Raw genomic sequence first — 25,442 nt, 5'->3', positions numbered from 1 at the left:
AGGGAAGAAAGCAAGAGCAGGAGAAAAAAGACACTGAGCCATAAGAGAACTTTTTGAAATATTTAACCAGGCATAGCTCCTAAATGCTTGTGTATGAATATTAAATCCTCAAAAGCTACACCCTTGTTTCAATATGCAAAGTCAATACCCGAATCTGGAGACTCACACACTGTTCAAATCAGCAAAAACGTAAAGCACAGAAATGGTAAGAGAAATAGAAATCAAAAATTTTTAAGGACAGTAGTATCCTCTGTTGACTCAGAGTTGGTAAACCCGAAGCATTTAAAGGACTTGGTTAGCAACTCTGGGAGAACAAAGAAAATAAAGTGTGCAAATCAGAAATATTTCTTAAGTCCAAGTGACACTAACTTCTTCCCGTCAGGAGAGAGATGACCTGAATGAAGACCCACAAGATGAGATGGGTCGGAGAGTAATCAAGAAGCGAGCATAGTGGCATTCCAGCCGTCAACAACAGGCCCCTGGCATTGGGGTCTGGGAGCCGAACGCAGCCGCTTAATCCAGTCCAAAGCATCAAGGGGGAGACTCGCCCTCCCAACAACAGCACCATCGCTGACTGCTCACTCCGTGCTGCAGACTTATTAATCCTGCGGACAGGATTAACAGACGAAGCTCCCACTAACACTTACCATCCTCAAAAATTGCTCCTATTTCAAAAGATAATTCCGAGCTGTGTTCTGCTTCACAGGGATACACGGCTCGAGCCTTCCGACTGCTGATGCTGAAAAGAAAGAGAATACAAAAGACACCAATGAAAATGTGGAAAACAGAGAGAAACTTCACCCCCCAACCCCCATTCCCCAAATCTCACTGATGTCACCAGTAGGGCAACTCCTCCCAAAAAAGAAATTAACGTGGAAGTGAACATCAGGCTAAGAACAGTACTTGATTTTCAAGTAAATGATGGGTTTCCAATTCAAGCCTTTCCTCAGGGAGCCTCTCTGAGGAGCTGTCACTGAACCACTTCACCTAATTCTCCTCCCTACCTGGTGGGATGCCCTTTCCTACCATTCAGCACTGTTAGAACCACAGGACATGTTTATCTCCAAGCACTTCAGTTGGTCTATTAGGAAAAGCACACGCACCTGGAGACACACGGCCAGCCAGCGGAAGGAGGCGGCACAGCCACACTCCACAGGTGAGAAACCACTGGCCCAGATCCACTCCGGGTGGCCACCACTCTGGAAGGGGCTTGTTGCTCTTGCCTGAGTCTTCTGTATTTACACCCTGCCTCCGCCCCAAGAAAGGCACACCAGGCCCAGCTTCTCACCATTTGTTAGAGCAACCTCTGTGTCCGTGCATGGAAAGGAGAGAAACCATGCTTTTAGCTAGTCTAATCAAATCCAAAGGAAACGCCTCACCTCACTGGCGTGGGGGAAGCCACTGACAGGAAGAAGCACCTGAGCCACTACAGGTGGAAGAGGCTGCTGGAGGGCAGCAGCTCTGTCCTCTATGGACTTGGCCACTGGATGCCATGGAAGCGAATGTTTCCAGTGCCAGCTTGCCTACTTTTAAAACGAAGAATGTGCTTTATACTCATGAGCAAGAAGTTCTTCCAAAATAAGAACTTCTTCATAAATGCACAACCAGCACCACAAAGACAGAGTAGGCTCAAACAAGTCTCATGTAAGGCAAATTCTCCAAAGAACGTCCTTGCTACTGAACTGGGTGAGGCACCGCCCTGCTACAAGGTGGTAAGTGCTGTCCATGAAGTCCGGGATGCTGGGGGTATCTGGGCAAGCTTTTGCCAGCAGAGAACACAAGAACCTGCTCAGGTTCATCAAGCCCCCTGTGTGTGCTGCCACCATATTCCACATTCCACTCCAAACCACGTACCTTTCAGGTGGCTTGTCCGCTACAGTGGCAGGAGGAGAAAAGGGGAAAGGGGACGACCCGGGTGAAAGAGGTGTCACAGCTGGGTTGGAGCTTGTTGTGGTTGGAGACTGTGGGTTAAGCCACTGGACCATAGACGATCGGGTCTGGCCTGGGCTAGGGGTAGGAGTTTGAAGGACAGGATTAATAGCAGAAAGGCCACAGAACACGAAATGCACAACATCCCAATCCCAGATGACTAGGTCACTAATTCCCCTATCATGCCTGACCAGTAGGGACAGAGTCCTCTCTGCATCCTGCCGGGGCTGCAGCCCAAACTACGGATACCAACAACCCAGAAACCAGCCACAACCCCAAACTCAAGCTGTCTTACTGTCCTTCTCCAGGTTCTCCAATCTGTCCAACCTGCTAGCACCCTATGAGTTCACTAATTAGAAAACCAGAATCTAATTGATCAAAGGAGTAGTGGGACATTCAAGGTATTCACTTTTTCTAATTATAAGGAAAACCACAGGAATCTAGCATCAAGCACATGACCGGCAGCTGCAAAAGATCAGCTAAACATTTAAAGATCTTTCACCTGCTCCTACACGTGTGGCAATTCAGAAGAAAATGCCACTGGATTCAGGCTTCCTCTAGAGAGGGCCAAAGACTTAGAAACCAATGAACAGCAAAAACTTCTGGTGACCAGAGCATTTCTTAATATTTCCCTTTTTTTTTTAAAGTTAATGTAAACAGGTCAGTGAACAGACACCTGGAATGGCCTCTAAGCACAGAGGGAGAGTTCAAATAATTCATGCGTGTTAATCTGAATTACTCTTCAGTGACCTCAGAACTGGAGGCGACTATGGTTTATGACATTCCCTTGAGAAGTGTCTCGTTTCATTCAGTGACATTTTGAACACACACGTGTTCCCTGTCTGCAGCACCCAGGTGCTCTTCACCTAAGATACCCCGTCTTCTGCTAAACCAGTACACCAGTTTCCACGAGCAGTTTCCCGAGGCTTCTGCACTCCTCAGCATGCTCTCAGATTGTTTCCCCTGCCGGAGAACTAGCACCGTGTTCTTCAGTACCAGCATGGTCTCCTGGCCAGCCCCTAGGTGCAATCCTCCAACACGGTGACACTCAGCAACCTAGGGCCAAGTTTACCCACTTGTCTCCCTATACACGACGCTCCTGCACCTGCTCACCTACCAAGGGCCGTCCCGCCCCAGCAGCCTACCCTGTCTGCCACAGCTCTGCTTCCTGGCGCTGCCACCTCTGCCTCAAGCTTTGCCTTTCCTCTCAAGCTCCCCGCCCTGCTCTAATCTTGCCCTTCCTTGGCTCAGCTCCAGTTCCACCTCCCCCAATACTCCCCCTGTGGCCTCTCTAACCCATACACCTTCCCTGAAGGCCTGCGACATAAATGAAAGGGCACACTGATACTGGTTGTTCTCTGATGGCTTCAAGTATTTCTCTTGCCTCCACAGGAAGATCTTTAACTCTTTTTCCAGATCTCACGAAGCCAGGCAGATTGGCGGGGACATGGAGCCATCAGCCAACATCTGAGCAACCAAATTAGAAAGCTCTAAAACCAAAACTGGATTTTACAAATCTGGTGCATAATTGACTTGGTAGGTATTTAATACACAGAAGCTTTCCTATGCTTTGGTCAGGAAAAAAAGGGGGTCATTTAAAAAAAAAACACATTATTCTTCTAAGAGCTTATTTACAATTCCCCTATCCAGCCATTCATCTGGGAGTCATAAAATCTATTTTATCCCAAGGCAAGATTCGTTATAAATCTTAAAGTGATCTGTATCAACAGTCACAAAAGTCACTCCGTTTTTTTTTTTTAGCAGAAAAGGAACGTTGAATGTTGTCTTACTAATCAGGAACGGAAAGGACAGGTAGGTGTGAGTGAAGCCCTGGAAGGGAATTAAGGCCACAGTTAGCCAAACAATTGCCAAGTTATCTCCCAGCAATTATTCAAGGTGCTTGGAGGGTGTGAATGGAGGAAGATGAGATGTTTTGCCACACCCCCCATCAGCTCTTCAGAGTCATAAATCGTCAATGACTGCCATCCATCTGCCTAGAGGGAGGACAGTTACAGGAAGAAGATAAAGTAACTATGTGACTATACTTATGTGGCCCTTGAAAAATAAAGAGCATAAATCTTACAGGTATTGTCTGCTTAATCCTCACATCTTTCTTTAAAAAAAAAAAAAAGAAAGAAAACCTCCATGAAAACACCCGCGGGTGGGTGGGTGTGTCTGTTTAGGGAAAATACCCCTCGGTTTTTAGAAAGTGAAACAACCACTGTAATGACAGATACGAAACAGAAAAGCCTGCCTGTCCAACACCCTGGCTTTCTCCATCTCATCCCAAAACAGGAACACAGAATCAGCAGTCCTTGTCCAGGGTCAAGTTCTCCACATTCACCTTTTTTGTTTTTTTGTGATCTTTCTGTTGCTATTTAACACATGCGCTATGTGATCTAGCACTAACCGGTTCACCAAGATTACCTCCCAGACTTCCCATGTAGACTTAAGTTTCTGCATGTGATTTCCTGGGTGTGTCTCAGAAGCCTCTACTAGGTAACTCCTTTGATTTCAGAACCCCACAAGGGCAGACACACTGTAAGCTGGAATATTCACAAGACGGGGCAACGTGCAAGGCTGGAGACAGTGTCTATGGAGATGAGGCAATGAGATGTGTGGACAACTGGAAGCCTGTGAAAGAAGAGACCTGTGCAGCCAAACAAGGTTTGGGAACCAGCACAGTAGCTGCTTGGATAGAGGAAATTTTTCAGAGGCTTGTCGGCCGGGAAGGATCAGGTGAGGCAAGTGAGTAAATATACTTAAGTCGTGTAATGGGTTCACATCTAAAGCCAGTACACGTCAGATGATGCCATGTTTCACAGTGTCTCCCAAAAGCAACCTGTGCATATTTTTTGGAAGGCCAAAAAAAAAAAAAATGTAAACATGAGCTTCGTTATGTAACCATCTCTTACCTTCCAAACTTTGGGTTACTTTTTAATAAGAAGAATCGAAAAATTTTTTTAATATTATTTAAAATGTAATACCTACATTTTCTCAAAAAACGGTAGAGGAAAGTATTAGTTTTAAAAGAGAATTTCTGATATTCTCTTTCCCTTCTTTTATTTAAAACATTTTGAAGGAACACGAGGCATTTTGGAATGGCAGCCCATAAGCAAAGGACTAACAGCTTTTCCTCAACCTGGGTTCCAAGAGAGAACTGAGCCCTAAGGCATCTCTCTCTCCTCTCTCTCCTCTCTCTCCCCTCTCTCTCTCTCTCTCTCTCAAAGAGTGGGCTTTACCCATCATAAAAGATCTGGGTTTTCTAAGCTCCAGGTTTCTCTCTTGAGGCATGTAGGTGTGACCTGGCCCAAGCTGCATCGCCTTGTAGGAACTGGAACTCAGGGAACTGGCACAAGAAAACACTGATACTGTCATTGCTGTGATTAGTAGAGGCTGTTGGCTCTGACCGCGAGTCCCACGCCTTCTGCCAGCATCCCGGAAACGATGGTAGGCTAATTTGGTAGCTCGCAAGCAGGGTACAGTTTCAGATCCTTCACAGTTCTTGACAGTATCATCCTTGGGAGAACTAAAACACTCACCAGATCATTTTTTTTGTACTCTGTGGTTCAGGGGAGAGCCCCAGCTTTTTCCCAAAGAACATCTTTGGGAAAGAGATTAAAGGTGATTAGTGAAATAATAATTAAAAGCTCATTATGTGCTAGAACATAATGAAATACTTTGAGAGTCCTTTCCTACCATTTCCCAAATTTAAACATTTAAAAAATCTATTTATTGTCTTTTTTCTTGTTGTCCCTTTAACTATGGATTTTTGATTAGTAAGACTGGCATGAGCACAAACCACCAATTCTGTTTAATGCCAAGCTACTGACCAAGTACAAAAAAGTACCTCAGTGCCACAAGTTTCCTGAAAGCCAAGTTGCAGTTTGCGAAAATGGAGGAAGAAGTCAACTGCTCCTAAAAAGCTCAGAAACCGCGTTTACCAAGACAGAAGAAATATGCAGAACTGCTAGTATCTCGCTAGCTTCCCACCTTAACACACTACACTGCAAAAGGCTTCTCCTAAAACAGGATTCCTCTCTATCTTCAGCACGGAAGGCCCACGTCACCGTCCTTCTTTCTCAAAGAAAGGGGACAAACAGAAACAAGAGTGTTTCACCAAAAGCACATGAAGATTTCAAATTGCTAACTTGGAAACACGTTCCTGAAAATACATAGACTGAAAGTCTACCTGACTGTTCCTGACGCCACGGAGGCATTTCTTGTGTTTAGGTGGGGTGGGTGGAAGAGCTGGGAAGACAGTAAGCAGGGAAAGAATATGCATTTGTGTAAAGGATGAGGAAACTCTCTTCTTTAAAAAGAGTCAACACTCTTGCTTGGAAACACGGGCCTGAATTTCGGGGAAAGACCTTGTAGCTTTCACGTGCAGCAGTGGGGCCAAACCCCAAAACATGAAATTATGACAGTGCTGTATATGTGGTTACTTTACAAAGTGTATTTTTAGAAAATGGAACAGATCAGCAGTCCATGCTGCTTCTGATTCAAACTGTGATCCAATCGCCTCCAGTACCAGACTCTACGCTCCACGCATATTAAAAACATTCTGGCAGCGGCAGATCACAAACATTTCAGAAAGGGGGAAGGGAGTAGGGGCCTTAACTGTTAAAACTCGACACCAGCTGCACTGATCACCAGAGAACTCCTGCATCTAACAAACATTTCTTGCATAATATACACAGGTCAGGCTTTGGGCAGCACTAGAGATTCAAGCCCCTGATTCCAGCCTGTATAAGCACTGAATGCAATCTAAATTCAAAAGGGTAGAGCGAGGAGAATACGCATTAAGAAAAGAAATGAATGCTTATTTGAAGTGACTAAATCCCCCAAATACCAAGATATTTCACTGCAGTTATACAATACGAGATCAAATCAGAAGTTTGCACTGCAATGAAAGATTCTAAACTCTCATTTGCCAGGTCTCTGAGCAGAAGCTAACACATTAGTGAAATGATCTTTCATGCCAGTCTGGGAAACATACAGCATAAGTCTAGAACAGCTGTCCTGGGCAAGAGTGTTTGAAAATGTTAATAAAGACAGAAGGAAATATTGTAGATCTGTATATTATGGGAAAATCTCTGTTCAAATAAATGCTAGTTATTCCTTAAGTGCCAGGAGAGGGAGAACTCCACACGCAAGCACATTGTTTGGCTCCACACGAGCACACCGAGGGACAACAGCAGTGCAGAGAAACAAAGGCCTGTGACATGCAAGTCGCCATAACCCACGGGGTTGGGGGAGAAGGCCTTTGCTGCCCATCAGGGAGGTTCGGAGTAGACCCACTGGCTCATCATTTACAGTCTGAGGACTTCCTGTCAGGCCTTGTGCTAGTCCCTGGGGACACCCAGGAAACCGTGACACCACCTGCTCTGCAGCCAAGTGAGTGGAGAATGCCCAATTAATAACCATAATACAGGCACTGAGAGCCATGTAGCGATCTGCCCAAGGTCCCTCAGAGGAAGAGTGGAGGAAGCACCTAATAACCATGGGGATAGCCAGGAGGGCTTCCTGGAGGAGGCAGCATCTGTGCGGAGCTAATGCTGAAACTGATGCTACCATAGTCAACATCGTCATCACCTCCCCACACCCAGGCTCATGTGAGGCACAACTGTGCAATCTAGCCCTGTGCTAGATGCAACAGGCAGGCACTAGTTCACTTATTCCCAACCACCCTATTATTCCACATGACATATGAGAAGACCATCTCAGAAAGGTGAAAACAACTTACTCAAGGTCATGTTTCTAGTAAACCCTGTTTTGACAAGACAGCACAGATCTCAGACCCTCAAGTCCTTTTCAGTGACTAGAATGGAATATGGAAAGAATGGCGAGAGATGCAAGTACCGGGATATTCAGGAGGCACAATCATAACCTAAAGGCAAAGAGGGGCCATTGAAGGATTGTACGCATGCAAATTACAAATGCCTAAGACTCTGCCACTCTGCAGAGAGACCTGGTTGCCAGAGCTGGCACTACCATTGTTGGCTGAGTGCCAGCTTGCAGTTTCTTCCTCCCCTAGGCTTGTTCCTCTTTTTGTCAATAGCTAGAGGCTATGCTGAGAAGGAAGCGAATGACTTACGAGTGCCCCCCAGAGGTTGGCCCACAGTTGCCATCATTAGCCTGCACTTAGTGTCATCCACAACTGAAACTTGGCTGAGCAACCTAAACTCCCTCAGCTAACGTGAAGAGAGTCATGACTCATCAGCTGGGTCACTGTGGGTTTAAATGAGATGATAGGCGTAAAGCACTGAAGCATAGCAAGCAGTCAATAAACGAAGCCCTCACTACTATTACATATTTCTGGGTCAGATCTTACCTCTGATTTCTAGGGTTATATCATCACTAACCATTTAATTTACCAAAAGACAGCAAATCAGCTATGCAAAGGGAAAAAAGTATGACTATATTAAGTATATGTCATCATTTAAAAAATCTAAAGTTGCTTATAGAAACATGGCATCCTGGATTTGAGCTTGAAACAGAGAAAGAACATTATTGGAAAGACTGGTGAAGTCCATATGAAGTCTGTGGTTTAGTTAACAGTACTGTATCAACACTAATTTCATTATTTTTAACAAAGGTACCACAGTTCTGTAAGATGCTAAGAGCCGGAGGTGGGGTGGGGGCGGGAAGTGAAGAGGGGAAGTGAAGGGTCTACGGAAGCTCTGTAGTATCTTTGTAACTTTTCTGCATACCTTAAACTATTCCAAAATAAAAATTTATTTTAAATGATACATTATAAAAACAACAACCCCACATAGGTTTTTCAGTCACTGAAACACTAAAAGCCTTCTGAAATTATAAATAAACATTTGAGGGCATCCAAAACCCATAGGGAAAATGTCTGGTTGGTTTAATGACAAGAAGAGATGTGTGAAGCTTACACTGAAAATCACCTGCACTCTCCATCTACCACCACAGTGGTTAACTGCACTTCCTGAAGCTGGGTTTTAAGAAAGGTGGGCCCTTCCAAACAGACTTGTTTTGATTACTGATTAGCTCAAGATCAGCAAACTTATTCTGTAAAGGGCCAGAGAGTAAATACTTCAAGCTTGGCAGGCCTTCTGCAACTACTCAATTCTGCTATCACTGTCAGTGAAAAAGCAGCCACAGACAAAACGTAAACAACTAAGTGTAGCTGTGTTCCAATAAAACTTTATAAAGACAGGTGGCAGTGGGCCACAGTTTGCTCACCCCTGGATTAAACAGACCAGATAAGAAGCCTGGAAGGGATGTGGGGTTTGGGGGATATGAAGACAATTCGGATGGAGAATCCCCTCCATCTGCACTGGTTTTGTGGTGCGGGGCTCCCTTGTTCGTGCCTGGGGCTGACCCACACATACCCAGCGCTTTCCTGCAGCAGAGGCCTTCTTCAACTGTATAAGATCACCTCTCAAGCAGCAGGGAGCCAGCCAATACATGAAGCCAGCACGTAAAAGCAGTAACTTGTTCACCTTTGAGAACAAATATCTTTATTTTGTTGCTTCCCTGAGACGGAGTCTTGCTCTGTCACTCAGGCTGGAGTGCAGTGGCGCAATCTTGGCTCATTGCAACCTCCGCCTTCCAGGTTCAAGCAATTCTCGTGCTTCGCCTCCCGAGTAGCTGGGATTACAGGTGCATACCACCATGCCAGGCTAATTTTTGTACTTTCAGTAGAGACAGGGTTTCACCATGTTGGCCAGGCTGCTCTCGAACTCCTGACCTCAAGTGATCTGCCTGCCTCAGTCTCCCAAAGTGCTGGGATTACAGGCGTATGCCACCGCGCCCAGCTGAGAACAAATATCTTTTGCAGGAGGTAGGCGGTCAGGGAGAGGAGGAAGGGCACTGCAGGAAATCCCTCAAGCCCCATGAAGGAAGGCCTGCCATGTTTAACACTCAGTCCTCAGCCTGTGCGATCCTGAGGCTCCTACATGGATTTCCTCCTTTAACAAGAAAGGACATCACCATCTAATCATCTGACAAAGTTCACTCCCAAAGTCCACTCTCTTAGAGCAAAAGTTCTTGGTTTTGCTATAAGAGAACAGGTGCAGAATTACATCTCTGACTGCTCTTCCACTCAAAGAGTTCTCCTTGAATCCTACCTTCCTTCCAGATGATCAGTGTGGAATCAGGTAAGAGGGCTGAACTTTAGCTTGCTAGTTGAACAGAAAAGGAACTGTAACTTCATTTCAGAAAATTAGGGGGCATTCGAGGTCTGAAGGTTACAGTCCTGCAGTCACTGACAGGAATGTTTCGACCAGCTGCCACCCAATGTGAAGGCTGAACATCTTCAACAGGGGCAAGCACAGCTCTAAAGGGGCACAGATACTCCGCTCAGAAAAATCCACCAATCACTTACAAAGAGATTTATGGGTTACTTATTGTAATGGGTGAGCTACCTGGGTATACGGCTCAGAATAAGTTATAAATGTGGTTGGGTCTCAGTAGGCTCCCCATGCTTTGATCATGTGATAGCCAAGGGTCTATTCTCAGAGGCTCTGACAAAGCAGATCCCCAAAGCAAGAGGCTAGGAGAGAAGCCCCAGCTGAGTCCTCCGGGAATAAATACAGTAACTGCTAAAAACCACACAACTTCAGGTCAACATCTAGAGCTTCTCCAAGGCTAGAAAGGTTCTCTCTCTGAGCTAGTCAGTGAGGAGATTATGTAACTGATGAACCAGGAAGTTGGGGTCAAGTTAAACTAAGAATATTAAATTACATTCTCAGAGGAAAGGAAAATCCCAGCAGGTGGCTGCCTCGAGCTCTCAGGGGAGCAGTGATTGGGTTTTATTACATGTGGTATCTGGAAACCTCACCCCGGCCCAAAGGGGCAGATGTTATTATTCCCCTTTTACAGATAATCTTGCTAAGCCTTGGTTTGCTTAAATCCCTGGTTTGCTTAAATCACTTATATAAAAGATCTTCAAGGTTGTAAGAAAAAGAACGTGGATGCAAAGCCAGGCCTGTTTGAAATCAGTGACTTACCAATGTAAACGGTCTCGAACTTACGGAGAGAGCCCATGAGGTCCTTACTTTATTTAGATATTGAGACACAGCCAATTTATGAATAGCAAATAATAAATTACAACAATGGCATCAAGTAAGAAAATCTTTAACAACAAAAACCAGTTAAACTAAAAACCAAAAATGACTGATGCAAGACTTAATTGTTTTTAAGTCTTAAGCAGTGGAAAAGCTACTACAAAATTCAGACATGTCTTTATTTTGGGAAGTCATCTTTTCATGGTAGGGCTTTAAAGTTACATGGACTATCAACATTCTGACTTAAAAATAAAACCTCCAAATTTCAGCACCTGCAGCTACAGCACAGCAAAGGAAGGCACGAATTAGGCCACACGCAAGTGCCAAGTACACAACACAGATACCAAAAATACCCCAGCAAGCCACAATGGATGTGTATCGAAGCATGTAAGGGGGCAGGCAGTCGGCACAGCATAATTTCTATACAAAGCTGGAGAGAAGAAATTCAAGGAAACACACAGGACAAAAGTTGTACCCCCAGATTGAATGTGAATAGACAATGTGATGGTAGATGGCCAAGTACACAGGCCCTGAGAATCACTTCCAGAGCGTTTCTGAAGCTGAAGGGAGACAACTGAATATCATATTACTCATAAAAAGATTATGGATGCTGCCTGGTTGCACAGATCAAATTTCCAAGTCTCTCAAGCTCTGCTGTGGGGGAGAAGGCCCTCCCGCCCGCATCTCAGCCAAGGTGTTAGATGATGAATGCGCAGCAACCAGATTCAAGTGTTTATTCCCCATAGATAATTATAAACCACAGCCACATGACTTAATGTAAGGTCAGTGCTCCCTCTTCAAACCAAGGGCACTGACCAGTTGACAGCCATGGCTGTTTCACTGGGTTTCAGAATCGGGGCAGGGTGGAGAATACCTGCAATTCAAGCAATGTCCCCATATGCAACTGCACAATTTCAATTTCTACAGTAAAACAAGTCACTGGGCAGACACATGAGGGGTCAAACTCACCTGTCCTTTACTGCTTGTGTGGCTTGGGCCAATTTTCCTATGTCCTTTGTGCCTTCCAATCTTTTTAAAAATGAAGATATATCTACCGCACTGGGTTGATGCAAGCATTAAGATGAAATGTCATCTACAAAATAGCTGAAACAAAGTCTGGTGGCCCATAATACTAAATGCTCCATGGTCTCTCAGCCTGGAAGTGCCAAGAGGGTATCTAATACTTTTTCTGCGGCCTCAACCACCAGCCTCTGCTAAAGCAAAAGGTTCTACTCCCTCAAATCCCCAGACCCCCAAGAGGTAGGGGAAGGAGCTAACCTCTGTGCAGAATTTAACAGGCTGCTGTGGGCTCACAGCAAGGCAGCATGTTCCTCCTGTTCATTTGGCCCCTGTTCTTCCTTAGATTTGAGCTCCCTTAGACCTCCACTATCTAAGTGACCCTGCTGTTTACTTAGGTATGGTAACAGGTACTGGCTGCCAATTCATTCTTCACAGTACCCAGAATCAGAGACCACATCCTTCCACAAGAAGGCACTAGGCTCTACTAGAGATCGCAGTGTAACCCACTGCATTCTGTAACCAGGGCCCAGATACAAGTAAACAGAGTAAAGCTGCTCATCTTATTAGGAAATCATCCCCCTACTAACCAAGAAAGATGCAGGAAGTTTTTGCAATGGGAAGTTCATTCCTTTAGGTTACTTATCACCCTCTCCTGACTTGAAATTTACAGAGCTTCCCACTTCTTATTACAAAAGCAGTATATGTTCATTTTGGTCAATTAGCCCAAAAAAAAAAAAAGCAAATGTGCAAAAAAGCACTTTTAAAAGATAAATCTATTTTTTTTTTACATAATCAGATTAAGATACCAACTTCTAGGGTGAACTGAATGCCCTGGCCCTCAAGGAGTGCTGGGGTTGAGGAAGCCCTCTCTGAAGGAGGAGAGAGAGGGAAGAAGGAAAGACAGAGAGAGAGGAAAGGAGGAAGTGAAGACAGGGTTTGCCAGTGACTCCCACCCTCTAATTTCTCAGTAGGCACCAGACTTCACAGAAATCTATTAAAAATGATCTAAAATGATTATTTTTCTGAACTTTAGGCAAATCATTCACGGTTTACTGTGGTATACTAAGCCACAAATCATATTTGGGGGGGGGGGTACTCTGGTATCTCCCAGCAAAATTTATTGACTTCCTGAAAAGCAATCATGGAACCAACAGTCAAGTAATTTGAAATGCCAAGCAGCTGTCTCTGAGAAACCCCCCATTCATTTGCCCAATTTAAAGGAAACAAGTGATTGCATTGACGAGAATAAAAATGGTTACCAGTGAGTGCACACAAAGTATATGATGACATGCACAAGGCTGTATATGGGAATAGGAAGGTGTTATCTAGTGATTTTATATAACTGACATCAAGTCTGAGTAGGCAAAAATCTCAGTGGCACAACGACAGCTTGAGGCACTAGCTGGGATAGATGCTTTAGAGATATCAACATTCAGGATAAACAAAGCCAAGCCTCTCGGTGGGTGGGAGAGGGGAATCTACTGCCCTCCTGGCCTGCCAGGGCACACAGTGAGATGCATCTCAGGGTGCCGGCACCCCCAGCTAGAGTGAGCTATTCTGAGACCATGCCATCTTGAATTTGAGAATGTGCCAGCAGAAAAGGAGGTGTTCCTTTTCATTTGAAATCTGTAGAGGAAGCAGATAGCAATGCCTGATATTTCTTAAAAGAGATTTTCTTTTGTGGCAGAGAATCTAAAAGGATTACTTGTCAAGGACCTGGCTCCATCAATTACAATAGAAGAAAACCTGTTTAGTGAAAACTACCTTATTGTGGGGAAAAAATGACTTTGGAACATTCGAAATACCTTGACCTATGATGCAATGTCCTCCAAGGAGACTAAGCTAGCAATTCTTCACTGGCAATGAAGTCACCCATCGCCTTACTGAGGGTACAGGTAAGTAAGAGCTACAGATTGATTGACTGCAATGAATAACACCCACAAGTCATGAACATCAGCAGAAATCCAAGGAATCCAATTCTGCTGCATTGTTTTCTACCTATCAGAGGCAACAGCTACACCACCTATGTCAGAACCACGGCTGCTGTAAGTTTTCCTCTGCAAACTGCTTCCCAGTGGACAAGATTTTAGCATTTTTGTTCAACAGGTCTACTGGGGTCCTATGTGATCCACATACATTTGGACTCCATTCCTTAGGACCTGAGACCACAGTAAAGGCATTGCCTCCTATTAAGAGCCCAGAGTAGAGTTTCAATGACTCCATAGCAACTTTGGTTAAAAGGAATCTTAATGAGCATTTACTTAGAACCTATGATATTTAATACTGTATAGCTGGTATGCAGAGATAAAGGGGGAAAAGACAAGAAGAGAACATACAATGAGAACTTATAAATGCTAAGGAAACAAAACACAGTAAGGAGCAAATGGTAAGATTAATTGTGTGGAATTCCTAGAGGAAGAGTTTGTAATCTTTATAAGAAAGAAGATGAATCAGCCAGGCACGGTGGCTCACACCTGTAATCCCAGCACTTTGGGAGGCCGAGGTGGGTGGATCACGAGGTCAGGAGATCGAGACCATCCTGGCTAACGCAGTGAAACCCCGTCTCTACTAAAAACACAAAAAATTAGCCAGGCGTGGCGGCAGGCGCCTGTAGAACCAGCCACTCGGGAGGCTGAGGCAGGAGAATAGCGTGAACCCAGGAGGCGGAGCTTGCAGTGAGCTGAGATGGCACCACTGCACTCCAGCCTGGGCAACAGAGCGAGACTACATCTTTTAAAAAAAAAAAAAAAAAAAAAAAAAGATGATGAGTAAGAAACCAAATGTAGTAGCCTAAGAGACATTCAGTAACACAGAGAAAGAAATGAGATTTCCAAAAGGCAGCATTTTTATAAATACATAATTAAAATAAGAAATTAAATGTTCACTAATAATTACATCAATATCACAAAAAAGTTCAAAGAATATAAGATCTAATGCCTATCATTAACAATGTTATGGCCGGGCACGGTAGCTCACGCCTGTAATCCCAGCATTTTGGGAAGCCAAGGCGGGTGGATCACTTGAGGTCAGGAGTTTGAAACCAGCCTCACCAACATGGGGAAACCCCATCTCTACCAAAGATATGAAAAGTAGCCAGTGCGGTGGCACGTGCCTGTAATCCCGGCTACTGGGGAGGTTGAGGCACCAGAATCACTTGAACCCAGGAAGCGGAGGTTGCAGTGAGCCGAGATCATGCCAGCGCACTCCAGCCTGGGTGACGGAGTGAGACTCAGTCTTCCCCACCCTCCCACCGCCACCACCACCGCCCCCTCCCTGCCCAAAAAAAAAAAAAACAAACAATTTTATGATCTAGCTTGGGGTAAGGGAAAGATTAGATAGATAGGTAGAAACATTTATTCCATATAAATATCAAATAATACTAAAAGGCAAATATTAAACAACACTCAAAGGCAACTCGAATTTCTTAGCGCCAAATAATGAGTGTCAGCAGAAATACAGACAAGGAATCTCTTTAGAGGCTCCCTGTAGATTAGAGCACGGGGAAGACTTCCTGGAGGTGAAGATTAAATTAGACCGTTAAGATAGGTCAGGATTGGCTTGAGCAAAAAAGCAGGACAGATATTTGAGGCAAAGAGAACCAGACCATGTGGGAAGCACACACCGGCTACTGGGAGGACAGCAACGCATGACCCTAGAAGAGTGTGTTTTACACAAAAGAGGTGGAGCAATCACTTATCCTAATTACACTCCTCAGAGAAGCAGCTTATACTCAGCACAGCCCTGGAGGCAGGCGAGGAGCAGGGGATGGTCTTCCATATCAAGGCTCATTCATCGTCACCTGGGAACTCCTTAGAATGGCAAGCTCTCAGGACCCTTCTCGGACCTACAGAATCCTCAGCTCCGGGGTGGGGCCAGCAGTGTGGGTCTCAGTGAGACCTACAAGGGGGTTCTGGTGCATGCTCAAGTCCAAGAGGCACTCATCTATATACAAACTTCCTAACATAATGACAAATCTGGACTGATACTCACTCATCAGTAAATCCTTTAAAAGATACATAAGAAACATTTTAGTATATACTTCAGAGAAACATAGATGTATTCCATCCATGGCACAGAAAAAAAAATCAAGTTTCTGAAATAGAAGAAAGTCTCCATTAAAAAAAAAAAAATCTCCTTTCCAGGCGTGCTTCAACTACTCCCCCCAACCCCCTTTTTGGCCTCTCAAGGTTGGAGTGCTTTTCATGACATTTTAAAATGCGTATGAATAGGAAGCTGGGGAATTCACTCCTCATTTGATTTATGACCAAAAATATCAAGCCCTTCTTGTTTCAGGCATGGACGTGTTGTGAATTGAGTGTTGGCTGTACCGTGGCTCCTAATGTCAGTTTTCTGCAGAACTGCTACAGAAGAAAGATGACTGCTTAAACTGCACTCCACTGCCTGTGATATTCACTTACTGAAAGGCGTAATTAGAGATCTGGTTTTCACTAAAACATACACACATGCTAAATTCCACCTCGAGTGTAACCAGGATTATAGATTCTGCGTGCCTAGGTAACTACTGTTATTGTTGCTTGTAGTACTACAGTGAAACAGAATTTTTATTGTGGAAAAGGAAGAGTAAAGGTGACAAGCATACCTAGTAATGTACGATTTAAATCCACAATCCTCAGCATAAAAAATATGCACAGATGAAAACATTGGCAGGAAAAATCTCATCTGGAGAATGTGTTTCCATACTTGGAGTCTCAGATTTTCAAAGTCTTCAGGTCACCCCCAAATTTTGGCATACCAAATGTCTCCCAGCCTCTCTTAATACTTAATAAGTTCATAATCATTTCACATGAATCCAGCAGTAACTATAAAAAGCCAAGTAATCTGAGGAACACTTTCCAGTCCATTTAAAGTCCCCAGAATGCCCAGCTAGGGTCAGATGACACCATTATCTATAATTTATTTTAAGCAACTTTGGCTTCAACAAAATTTTTTGAAGACTCTCTGGATGGGCTGGGCATGGTGGTTCACACCTGTAATCCCAGCACTATGGGAGGCCAAGGCGGGTGGATCACTTGAGGTCAGGAGTTTGAGACCAGCCTGGCCAACATGGTGAAACCCCATCTCTACTCAAACTACAAAAATTAGCTGGCTGTGGTGGCAGACACCTGTAATCCCAGCTACTTGGGAGTCTGAGGCAGGAGAATCACTTAAACCCAGGAGGCAGAGGTTGCAGTGAACCAAGATGGTACCACTGCACTCCACCCTGGGCAACAAAAGCAAAACTCCATCTTTAAAAAAAAGAAAAAAAAAAGATTCTCTGGATGAATTATAAATGTATTTTTAGATAAAATTTGATTGACTAATCAAGTATTGCCTTGTAATTATTAGTGGAGTTTTCTCTTCTCTGAGCACTTGTTTGAAACGTGATGCCCTTTTGGGTTCCACATCACCACCATCCTGCCTTTACTCCACAGCCTTGGTCAACACAGCCAGACAAGCCCTCACAGGTTCAAGGTACTTTATTTGTATTAATATTATTTGTCCTAATATACTTGAGCTGATCTGCACATGCCTGGCACTAAACCAAACTGAGAAGATAAAATCAAATATGTCAACCATCAAGTCTCAACTCTGCAGGATGCTATGGAGCAAAACAGAGCAGAATGCTAGCATAATGCTCTCAGAAATTCATGTAAGTAAAATATCATTCTACAGACAGTTTCAAGAGTCTGTCCATCAGCATGCATTCTCACATCTCTAAAGTTTGCATAACTAGTGGGGAAACATCTTGGGTGGGACAGTAACAAATTTCCGTTGCAGAATCCAAAACTGCCCAGGAATTGAACTTAGATCAGATTTGACATAGCATCCATCTACCCCTTCCATACTAGAAACACAGACAGTATTCAAGGAAGGCTCTGTTTTAAGGACCCTTCTCCCTTTGGTGGCCCTTCTGATAAGAAAACAAGGGCTCCTAGATCTAATGGCTTCAGCACCCACAGGTCACTGCTCATGGAAACTTTAAAATGAACAAAGTCAGGGCTTCCTCCCTTCAGCACCCAACAGAAGCACGGTTACTTACACAGTGGATGCCCAGTCTCCAAAGCTCCCTCCATCTGCCAGAAGGTGGTTTTTGTCTGGTCCAGGAGGCCCAGGGACAGCTGTAGTCACAGGAGACGGGGAGGAAAGTGAGTCCAGACTGCTGGTAGGGGTGTCCTCCTTGGAAGGGTAAGGATTGTCACCTAGGAGGAAAAAAAGCACTGAATATCAAACAAATACCCGGAGAAGAAAAAACTCCACTAATAATTATATGGCGTTACTTGATTAGTCAATCAAATGATAAAATTACATTTACAGTTCAGCCTGACAGTATCTGGGTGTCCTGTCTTTACATTTTTTTAATCAAAGATGCTTAAAATAAACCACAGATAATACACAGCGAGGAATGTTTTCCTTACAAGAAAACACAATGATCAAAATCAGATAATGGAAGATAAAAGGCATAATGGCAGCCACAATGACTTCCTCACTATAAGGAGTCCAGGTATAAACCAATGAAATCAAGAATAGCTCCAAGCAGCACACCAGCCCTGTGGGGTCCAACCTCTTCCTTTCTGGTCACCTGTTGGTTCTTTAAGTCATTCTCAGTTGCCACTTAGTGCATAATAAATTAGACAACTCTGAAAGGGACTTGTCTTACTGAGCTGGTATCTTGGATTATAATTTCTAATACCCCAACATTAAAATCCCACACATAGACAAACTTCCATTTCCCTTTGGATATCAGGGAGGGTACTACAAGAGAGTTAGGCTTTTGTGGTAATGCCACACGATGAATTTAAACCAAAGCTAAATTTTTTTTTAAATGAGTTGCACAATGTATGCATTCACAGGGGACCATTTTATTAAATATGTTTAGTATAATATTTGTATACATTGTGGGCTTGGGTAGAAAATGCAGAAGACGGACAAGAGAGCTCACAAGAGCAGTAATTTCCCTCTATTGGTCTTCTTGCTTTCAGAGTCCTCCCAGCTACCATAAAATGCACCTGATCTGCACCCATCAAGGCTTGGCCCTTTGGCCTAATCCTCAGTCCCCATTAAATTTTAACTGCTCCAGGCAACCCTGCAGAGGCAGCAATGTTCTATAAAGATGGCACTGACTTGGCCTTAATTTTATAGGTGATGGTCCTAAACTGCTATGGAAGCAAATGTGACACACATAGAGGTCCATAACCCCGGCCCCCAACAGCTTGTAGCTGATTAAAGCTTCATGGTTTCCTCACTCCCAGGTCCTAGAAACAAAGCAAGCAAGAACACCAGCAACAGCAAGGACCTTGCTCTCAAAAAACATCTTAGATGGATTTCTTTTTTTTTTTTTGAGATGGAGTTTCGTTCTTGCTGCCCAGGCTGGAGTGCAATGGCGCAATCTCGGCTCACCGCAAGCTCCGCCTCCCAGGTTCAAGCAGTTCTCCTGCCTCAGCCTCCCGAGTAGTTGGGATTACAGGCATGCACCACCACGCCCGGCTAATTTTGTATTTTTAGTAGCGACGGGGTTTCTTCATGTTAAGGCTGGTCTCGAACTCCTGACCTCAGGTGATCCGCCTGCCTCAGCCTCCCAAATTGCTGGGATTACAGGCGTGAGCCACTGCACCCAGCCAGATGGATTTCAATTCTCCTAAAAACGAAGCATAAGAGAAATTCCAGGCTCTGATTAAGCTAGCTCCCCAGACTCCAGGGGAATCTTGAAAACTGATTGTCCAGAATAATTATTATTGACTCCTGACCCAGCTTACAACTAAGGGTTAAGAGAGAAAATCTCAGAAATGGAGATCTAGAACAACTGAATCCAGACAAGCAGGGGTTAGAGATGGTGGTGATGGCTGGAAGAAGAAATTGTTTATGGTGAGTATTGAGGGGGACCCCTGGAGGACACTGTGCAGAACATTCTGTTAAGAAGAGGTTTCTGTATAAGTGCTGCACACTAACCAACTGTACCACTGAAACTCCAAGGAAGAGTTTTCTGAGCTCTTTCTTTCCTAAGTGTGTTCCCGGGGAGGGTGGGGGAGATGGCTGAGCAAGAGATGAACCGTATCTCCACAGGGCAGTTCTTCTTGTCTGAGTCTATTTATAAAGTCTAGAAGACTATGATTGCTCTTTCAGTGAAGCCACTTTTTCCACAGTGCTTCGCCACAAAAAACGTTTAGCTAATTGGAGAAACTCGGCGCCAATAGAAGGGCCAATTTTCAGGCAAATGGACCAAAACCCACTGGTAGACCACTGCTATGATTTCTTTTTAATGTATTTTCTTTCTGGGATCCATCCACTTTGGAACAAAGACCATGTCATCCCCTGTGCCCAGCGAGCTCAACTCCGTCCAGTTCTTTTCTGCGAAAGAGCCCAAGTGCCGCGAGGGGCTGGCCTCCAGCTTTCCCCAGCCCCTCCCTGTGTCTTTCATTCATCATGAGCAATGACTCCCCTCAAAATTAAGAGAATCTCACATGGAACCCCAGCACGGAGTCCAGAGTAAACCTGAACGTTGACCTGGCATGACGGCTGCCCTCAGTGCTCAGCTAGACGTAGCAAACTGTCATCAGTTCTGAAGCAGAACAGGATCACCTTCACAGCAAGTCAGATGCCAGCAGCTCCCTGGCTGCAGGAGGCTGGACCCAGGCCCTCAGTCCTCCCTGGGCTGTGTGCCCTGACAGTTGGGCAAGGCATGACATGGCAGAAGCAGCAAAGGAGAGTCTGGGACCGGTTTATTCCCTGACTTACTCCTACCGAGAGAAACCTGTCAATGAGAAGCAACTTTGGGGAACTGGAGACCAGGGTTTAATGTTACTTTTGAAAGATGCCTGAAATGTTTTTACAACCAGATACAGCAGATCATTTACACTGCCTCTAATCCTTTTCCCAAGCAGACTGACACAGCACAAATTGTCATTCAACATATTAAATCACATTCTATTAAGAGAGTTCTCTCTTCCTTCCTGCCAAACAGTGGCAATTTGAACCCTCAAGTGAAAATAATATTGGTAGAAGGGAATGTTGACACAGGCTGATCAAAGGAGAAGACACCTCACCCTACTTTCCAAGTGTATAGAGTTCCTTCCTCCTTCACTGTTCAGGAATGAGCTTACCTACTTGAGAGAATCACTGAATTTGAGGGAGAATAAATCATCAGGTACACAAACATTAAATACTCACAACCATTTCTGAAACTTTAGTTCACCAAAAATCAAATTAGCATTTTTTAACTAGTATGAAAATAATAAAACTTAAAAAATATTCTATGTTCAACAACTTCTGGAATGAATGCATATATATATATATATATATGAAAAATGCATCTACATTTTTCCTTATACATTTTTCCTATATACTTACATATCTATATTTATACATCTAAAATATCTAAATATATATATATATATAAAAGAGAGGGTCTCCCTATGTTGTCCAGCTTGGTCTCGGACTTCTAGGTTCAAGTGATTCTCCTGTCTTGACTTCTCAAAGTGTTGGGATTACAAATATGAGCCACCACCCCTGGCTGGGAATAAAGATTTTAAATCCCACAAAGCTAACTTAAAATTGAGAATTAAACTCAGATACACTCATTATTTTTCACCTATCATTTCTTCTGAGTGATCACACAATCTCTTCCCTTAGGTGTTACCCTTTAACAGGCATCTACAAACAGACAAATCACCTCTGGGTAAAAAGGTTGTTCCAGTGAGTGAACAAAAATGGTACCAAAGGATTTATGAACAGACTCTAAGACACCTGGAAAATGAACTACCGCCGATTAGAAGAGAAAATGACTTCCTTGCAGCATCCTCAGATTTAACTCCCACAAGGTACTTGCCAAACCCCTCCTCTCCTGATTCTTTTCTCCTTTCTCAGAGCTGTCTGCAGCCATCAATTTTGCATTTCGCCATCATATACTGGTTTTATAACCTGGTTTTAGGTGCCCATTTCCCTTGTACATTTTGTCAGGGTGGAGACCACGTCTTGGTCTTGGGAAGCCTTAGAGAACACAAAGCAGTGCCAGGCAATCCAGGAGTCATCAGGACTGCCACTGCCACAAGAAATAGCATCAGCATGGAGAGCCACTGCCTCTACAAATTGAGGAGGGAAAAAAAATCTGAAGACCCCAACATATTCTTACAAAACCTGCACACAGTTTTGGATTCTCATCCTCTCCTGTTTTGAGCCACAAGCATCTCTAATCCACTTTATTCACCCAACTAGCATTTACTGAGCTTCTCCTTATGTACAAAGGCATACCACAGATGCTGAATTATACAGGCAGACAAGCAGTCCCTAACCCAAAGATGCCCAGAGTATAATGCAGAAGACAGGCAAAGACAAACAAGGTGGTGTTTGCTGTAATATGGTTATGTCAAGGAGCTTTCAGACCCAGAAAAAGGAGTTTTCAGAGTTACCAGTGTCAGGAGCAAAAGAGAGGTGGGAGTGCAGCAACAGGAATAGGAAGAAATTATTGCCAGTTTCAAGGAAAAAGCCTCTGGTCGAGAAAGTATCAAAACTGAAAGAAAAGAAACAGGAGAGCATGTGGCCATTTTCAGAGCCACAGTAGTTGTTGGATTTTGTTGGAGAACAGGGTCAAATGCAGAAAGCAGGTGCATGAAGTAGGGTAAAGAACTTTGTATCTAATGTAAAGGCATATGAATTTACTCTGCAGACACTGGGAAGGTATTGCAGGGATTAAGCAGGGAAGTGATACGATCTGGAGAACAGCTTCAAAAGATATTCGGTTATGACAGTCATTAGAACTCAGTGAACAAAGGTGAAGGGTGAGAGAGAAACTTAAGATGAGCCTCAGGTTCATGGCTTAGGAACTGGGTGTATGGTAGAATCATTAACTGAAATAGGGAATAAAAAAACAAGGAGCATACTGGGTGAGGGAGATAATAAGACCGGTTGTAGGCATGTTGGTTTTGGGGTGTCAATAAAAAATCCACGTGGCAGTATCTAAGGGAGAGTTGGTTATACAACCCTAGAGCTCAGAAGAGAAGCCTGGGATAGTTTTATTGATCTGAAAGTCACGCACAGAGAGCTGAAGTCACAGCACTGGATGGAGAGAACAAGGAAGAAGATGCAGAAAAGTAAAAGAACGTTGAAGGCTCTCCTGGCCAAGAGAGCTGGCTTTTCTTTAAAGCAACATTGTTGTTGTTTTGTTGTTTTAAATACAACACAGTGTTCTTTTGCAAATATTTAGGATTCCTGAACAAACATCAATTCTCATAAAAACTGACCACAATTGGTCAAGAGGACATGTCTTTGGTGATAGCTACCATATTTCACTTAGTCTGATTTTTTATGAGCCTGAGCACATGAACAAGCGCTTTATTTTCAGGACAGACTAAAATAATCTTCAAAGATTGGCAGAAAATTAGACCAAGAGGAGGAAACAAGAGCTTGATAATTCTACCATTTCTAATAATTTAGAGAATGTTTATATCTTATTTTAATCTAATGATAAGCTTTTACACTTCAGGTAGTTTAACTTTCTTTGTTGTGATGATGACAAACTGTTCTCTTCATTCATTTTCTGGTCATTTCACTTGAACAGAACTGCTTTTGGATTGTTGGAAGGAATAAAGCTTTGGGCTTCCCTGCCATTTCATTCATTTCTTCTTTGTATCCTCTCAAATATATTTCCTAACAGTTACGTCAGAGATAGTTCCCCCCTGAAATCCCTTCCCTGCTGTTCTTCCACGTAGCTGAAGATTTTTTGGGCATGGTATAAAATCACAGACAGTTTCTGTTATTCCTCACAGATGGACCGTCCCCACATCAGCAAAGCTATCCCATGCTCCTCATTCTTAAACATCTGGCTTATGTATTAGCAGGAGTAAGGAAGAAAAGGAGAAGACAGAAAAGAGGAAAGAAAAATGCATAAAAAGAAAAGATCTAATATATTAGTTGAATTTAATTTAAGCAAACCTCACAGTCATGCATTTGGCTAGCTGGGGGACGCTGAAACCTACTTTGGTATACAAATACTCTTCCTGTCAGGTCAGAATAAACTTAGATACTTCTAATTATCAAGTAGTTAATAGGATCAAAAGAAAGTTTTGCTGAGAACAAAGTAACTGCAATTATAACACAGAAACACTCTTGTGATAAAGTTCATTCAGAAAATGTTCAGCCAAGATGGAATATTAAGGAGAAACCTACCTCTCCCTTACACATACACCAAATAACCACCCCCAAACCTTTTTTAATAAATAAAAATACATAACTTCCCTGATAAACTTGTTACACATTTCTGTCAAACAGAAACAAAAAAGAAACAACCAGAGGGACCACTAGCCAAAGGTTTATGGTTCCAAGACCAACTGAAACCAACAGAACCACCTAGACATTTAAACCCTGCAGGGTTCTGGCCAGGCGCTGCAGCTCATGTCTGTAATCCCAGTACTTTGGGAGGCCGAGGCAGGTGGATCACCTGAGGCCAGGAGTTTGAGACCAGCCTAGCCAACATGGCAAAACCCAGTCTCTACTAAAAATACAAAAAATAGCCAGGTGTGGTGGTGCACGCCTGTAATCCCAGGTACTCAGGAGGTTGAGGCAGGAGAATCGCTTGAACCCAGGAGGTGGAGGTTGCAGTGAGCTGAGATCGCATGACTGCACTCCAGCCTGGGCAACAGAGCAAGACCCTGTCTCAAAAAAAAAAACCAAAAAAACAAAAAACAAAAAACAAAAAAACCTGTAGGGTTCCTATTATCTATAATAATATACCAAGCATGGGGCAGAGGGGCTACAGCCAGGCTCTTCATGTGGAAATAGGGACTGGGAGAAGCCCTCCACCCTAGATGGAGGCCAAGAACCTATAACCAAGTTCCCCACTTGCCTGGGGGATGATTTGGCCTATCCCAAGGACAAGAACATTGTGCTGGCAATAATATCACCTGATTCTGAACCAGCACCTAGGTGACCCCAGTGGAGGCAATAGCCAGACAGTGAAAAGAAAGGGGAGAAGATGGATCCAACACACTCTAACCATGCATACACACAAAAAAATCCTCCTTCACCATGGACTTGTAAATTAGAACTTCTAAAAACAGAAAACTAAGACAGCAAACTCAATGAATAAGAAAACTCAGAGATTTAGAGATTTGTAATATAGAGAATAGAAGTGAAATTGCCAAAATCTAGATCCCAGAAACAAATTCAGAGGAAATATTTAAATAATAATCAAAGTCTCAAAATTAAAGAAACATCAAAGACCTCAATTATAAAGGACTGAGAGTGCCAAACAGAGGAGTAAGGAAAATCCTGCACATAAGACATATTATTTTAACATTTAATAACATCAAATACAAAGAAAAAAGCACCCACATGGAAAAAGCAGATCATATAAAAAGAAAAAGAATCAGATTGACATCAGACTTCTCAATAGCAATGCTAAGTGCAGAAGGAAATTGAAGTAGTATCCTAGGCCGGATGCGGTGGCTCACACCTGTAATCCCA

The 25,442-nt window shown here is 43.5% G+C and overlaps 1 protein-coding gene across 3 annotated transcripts in view; it reads right to left on the bottom strand.

The window, feature by feature from the left end:
- ARHGAP10 (Rho GTPase activating protein 10) overlaps positions 1-25,442 on the bottom strand; it is a 361,433-nt gene that overhangs the window by 7,626 nt on the left and 328,365 nt on the right. For 2 of the 3 annotated variants that reach the window (XM_034959225.3, XM_003815856.5), the window contains 3 exons: positions 18,028-18,187; positions 1,855-2,007; positions 648-739 (listed from right to left, as the gene is read on the bottom strand). In XM_034959225.3, the coding sequence (XP_034815116.1) occupies positions 648-739; positions 1,855-2,007; positions 18,028-18,187 (405 nt within the window). The remainder of the gene's footprint in view (positions 1-647; positions 740-1,854; positions 2,008-18,027; positions 18,188-25,442) is intronic. The other variant, XM_008968883.5, reaches the window with a different exon arrangement.

Source organism: Pan paniscus, chromosome 3 (assembly GCF_029289425.2).
Source record: "Pan paniscus chromosome 3, NHGRI_mPanPan1-v2.0_pri, whole genome shotgun sequence".
Taxonomy (NCBI): Eukaryota; Metazoa; Chordata; class Mammalia; order Primates; family Hominidae; genus Pan; species Pan paniscus.
This window is presented reverse-complemented; position numbering and strand designations above follow the sequence as displayed.